General features: G+C 52.1%; 1 protein-coding gene across 1 annotated transcript; it reads left to right on the top strand.

Annotated features, from left to right (window-relative positions):
* Positions 1–3,100: 3,100 nt before the first annotated feature.
* LOC123141877 (auxin-responsive protein SAUR32-like) lies at positions 3,101–3,956 on the top strand. The gene has a single exon (XM_044560945.1). It carries the CDS (start codon positions 3,217–3,219, stop codon positions 3,589–3,591), a length of 375 nt encoding a protein of 124 aa, XP_044416880.1. The 5' UTR covers positions 3,101–3,216; the 3' UTR covers positions 3,592–3,956.
* Positions 3,957–4,468: the final 512 nt, after the last annotated feature.

Here is a 4,468-nt window from a genome sequence, read left to right as displayed (position 1 = left end):
AACTATATTGTTGCGTACGCTATTATGCAGATTGAAGATTTGGGAATGCAAAATAAGAAACATCCATGATGTTGGGTTCATTGACCCACATATCGTTAATGGACATGTGTTACAAAATCACCCCGAAGACGTGGAGAAAGACTTGTACAAGTTTCTTAGAAAGCATCAACTCAAAAGTCATATTCTATTTCCTTACCATTTTGGGTGAGTGTTTCTCTCTTGTGCCCATTCTCTTTTGTTTACTCCATGCATGGTATGTCTAATCGATGAGTTATGCATGACTGTGCATGTAACGTGTCCGCAGGTTCCACTGGATTCTGCTAAATATTGAACTTCACACCTCCAGAGTTCTAATCATGGACTCTATGGATTCGGATTCAAAGCGTTGGGCCGACATGAGAAAAATGCTGCAAAAGTAATTATTTTCAATCATTTGAGCTCTATATCGATCGGTCTCTTTCGTTCATTTCCTAATATCAAGTAACTAATAACTCCCTTGTTCATTTAATTTTCTTTGCCCTGTAGGGTTTGGAGACGGTTCTCAGAAGAAATTGTCGGTGAATTCAAACATGAGCTAGATTTTAGAAGGTTAGTTAATGTGGATAAGCAGCCACCGGGGACCAATCTATGTGGATACTATGTTTGTGAGAACATCCGGAGACACACCTCTGAGCGGAAGGCATCGGATAGCGTGCGGAAGGCGACGGATAACTTGCGGAGGAGGCTTAGTCCAGAAGCTCGCTTCCGACCAATTCAAGATGAATTAGCAGGATTTTTCATGAGGGAAGTCATCAATCCTAAAGGAGAACACTATACCGAGGACGAAGAAATTTATATGCATACCCGAGATTGAAACTTGTTCGAAGTTGTATATGGTCATCCATCCTAATTGTGTATGGAAACTTGTTCGAAGTTGTATATGGTCACCCGAGATTGAATATATATTATATATTCCTCTTGAATTCTTCTTGTTTGAAATTTCATATGCATGTATATAGTAGCGTAGAATATGTGTACTGAAACTTCATCAAAATTAAAATAAAACACAAAATAAAATATAAAAGAAATAAAACACTACAAATTAAAAAGAAACCAGGTTTAGGGGGGCTAAAACCCTAAACCTGCGGAGGAGGCCTTTAGTCCCGGTTAGCCACGAGAACCGGGACTAAAGGTCCTCCGCCCCGACGGACTCCTGGCGCCCATGTGGACGGGCCTTTAGTCGCGGTTCGTAAGAGGCGCGACTAAAGGGGGAGCCTTTAGTCGCGCATATTTAGTCCCGGTTGCACAGCCGGGATTAATGGCCTTTGCGAACCGGGACTAAAGGCATATTTTCTACTAGTGACATATGGTATGTCGAGATGGTAAAACCATAGATCTCTAGCAGCACTACCACAATACCTAGCAACAATATGAGGTTTCTTCTAGTGGGACAACTGTCCGCCTGTTATTCACCATCTTGCAGATGAAATAAGCTTTTGGTTTAGTGCACTTATCCATATGGTGCCTAGGCTCTCCATATCTGACGCAAACAACATTAACATATGACCTCAAACCAAGAGCAGCAGCACCACCTGATTTAGGCATCTGGTGATCTTGGCTATTCTTAGTTGGTTTTTGTTGGCCCAGGCCTCCACGCCGCACTGACCGCGCCTATTACCTCCACGTTGCAGCGAGGGCGCGCACGCACCAGCTGTTGGACGGGCGCACAAACAGCCGCTCCATCTTGCCCCCATGGGCGCGCATCGGGCGGATCCGGGACACGCAGATCGCCAAGCTCGAGATCCCCTCGACGCGCCGAGCAGCAGCCCTATACGATGCGCCTCACCAGCAGGGGAAAAAGTGCCCCGCCGCCGCCTTCCTTGGGGCCGGACTGGGCTTCCCCGGCGGGCGCCCTCTAGCAGCGACGAGACTGGATGGGGGAGGAGGAGGAATGGTGGTGGCGCTTGGGTTTCTACCCCCGTGTCGCTAGAGTGAGGCGACGCGGGGGTCGAGGTAGCATGACGTTTTTCTGAGCTCGCTCAAATGACAACATACTCACGGTAGCACGATGGGCTTGAGAAACAACAATCCTACCCTACACTCCTTTTCTTAATAGCAGTAGAAACAAGCTAGGTTTATACACGTAGCATGTCTGCCAGAGAAAAAGGCAATGCTCCTACTCATCATGATGACACGATGCCCACGAGAAATAAACCATATACAGTCTTGCTAAGTCTCAGTCGACTAAGATTTAACAAAGTCTCAGTCGATGTTATATCCGTAAGATATTACATTAAGATCCGTGTAAAATTTTCTTTATAGTTTTTTCTTTTTCTCTCTTGCATGTTATATCACTTGACCGAGATTTGGTTAAATCTCAGTCGATTAAGACCTAACCACACCCAACCATGCATGTATGCATGAGACCTCAACGGGAACAGCTAGAAGCATGCCCACGAGGGTCACCAAATCCGAACAAAAACTACCAGAACTTAACCCAGAGGGCCACTCGAACAGCTACGATCCAACAATTCGGCGATGAGCAAAGCTGAGCCCGACAAATTAATTGCCCCCATGCATCAACATCTCCTGTGGCCGTGGAGCAGCAGTCGCGTACAGCAACACACTCGGAAAACAATTGCACCTGACACGCCAGTCCGCCGTCGTGGGCCACGCGCGCCACGACCAAAGGACGACGTACGTACGACCTGTGCACCACCCTCGGACGGGCCCGGCGACAGCGTGCTCCCTCCTCACCGTAGCCATCCCTCCACCTTCCACTCTCACGGCTCCACCCTACCTATCCCCCTCACCGCAACTGAGGCCTGACGCGCACGCGACGATCGCCCAGTACGGCCAGCGACCCCGACGCCGTAACACGATTATTTCGACGGGCCGCCGTGTCAGCCACGCAGACGATCAATAGCCCGACACGGAAGCCCCGACGCTGGACCGGGTTCCGTAGCAAAGGACGCCGTACGTACAGGCAGCGGCGCACGGGTGCGCCACGCACCGGCGGCTTAATCTTCTAACCTAATCCCCTCCCGGCCCGCTCGAGCCAAGCAGAAACACTCCTATAAAAACCACCGCGAGTGCCGCGAAGCACACCCACACACGCACACTTCTCGCTCGGCTCTAGGCCTCTAGCTAGCTATCCTGCAGCAAGTAGCTTCCCGGCGGCAGCGACGGCGAGAGCGCGGCTGCAGTTGGACCGCCGGCGAGGGAGGTGCCGTCATCATGCAAGGGGACCAGGCGGAGAAGAGGGGGAAGGTGAAGAAGGGGTGGCTGGCGGTGCGGGTCGGCCAGGCCCAGGCGGAGCAGCAGGGCGACGGGTTCCGGCGGTTCGTCATCCCCATCGCCTACCTCTACCACCCGCTCTTCCAGCGGCTTCTGGAGGCGGCCCGGGACACGTACGGCTACAACTCGGCCGGCCCGCTCTGGCTGCCCTGCCCCGTCGACGAGTTCCTCCGCCTGCGCGCGCTCGTCGACCGGGAGACGGCGCACTCGCACTCCTCCTCCTCCTCGCACCGCGTGCACGTGCAGGCCGGTGGCCACCACCAGCAGCACGGCTACTCCTTCGCCCCGTGCACCCGCGCCAGGGTCACCTCCTGATCGACCGACCGACCATCGAGCCCCGGCGGCCCTTCGTGCGTGCGTGCGCATGGCGACTGTGGGCACCGGAGCTCGCGTGCGGGGAGGAGTCCCATCTGTGCACCGGAGACGACGCACGTGTACACTACACGTACATAGAGAGGCAGAGAGATACGGAGATGCTTGAGAGGCAGTAGGTGATTAGTCTATGATCCATATTGCTTATGATTTCGGCCTTGTTCTTCTGATTCTTACACATGCATGTGTATCACTAGATTAGTTAACAGACCCGATGTATAATCAACAGTTGAATTCGATCAGTCGTTACAGCCGGGTTTACATATACTACAACTTGATCTGCTTCCCATCGTTTTTCTTTTTGTAAACTTCCAGCTCAAATTGAACAAGTTCGAATTCGGCAGTGCTAATGCCAATCGCTAGTAGCCCAAGTTCGAAAACGGCACGCAGCGAGCATACAGCAGCAGCGCACCCAGCGAGAAGGAGTCGAGGAGGAGGCCCTGACTGCAAGTGACATAGCCCGACGGCGTGCACGCGCTGCGTGTTCTGTACGTATCATCAACCGTTTGTTTATGCTATTTGACAATATTGGTCTGGTGGTATAGATCTGGAACAGATAGAAACGAGGAGTGATGTTCTGGATGATATTTTTGGCGTGTAGTTTGCAGACGACCCGTGCAACGGGGTAGTTTACTCTTAAACCCTGTTCGGCAGCCCTCCGCTCCGCAACTCCGCTTCGGGAGCGGGCTGAGCGGCACCGAACACCTCAACTCCGTGAATTTTTAAGAGCATCTTCAACAGCCGCGCAACGCGCCGCGCACAAAAAACGCATTTGCCGCGCGCCGTTCGCCTGGTTTGGCGTGGGCGGCAGCGCTGGCTC

The sequence above is a fragment of the Triticum aestivum genome, chromosome 6D, assembly GCF_018294505.1.
Source record: "Triticum aestivum cultivar Chinese Spring chromosome 6D, IWGSC CS RefSeq v2.1, whole genome shotgun sequence".
Taxonomy (NCBI): domain Eukaryota; kingdom Viridiplantae; phylum Streptophyta; class Magnoliopsida; order Poales; family Poaceae; genus Triticum; species Triticum aestivum.
The sequence above is the reverse complement of the archived record's forward strand: the minus strand, read 5'-3'. Positions and strand labels throughout refer to the sequence as shown.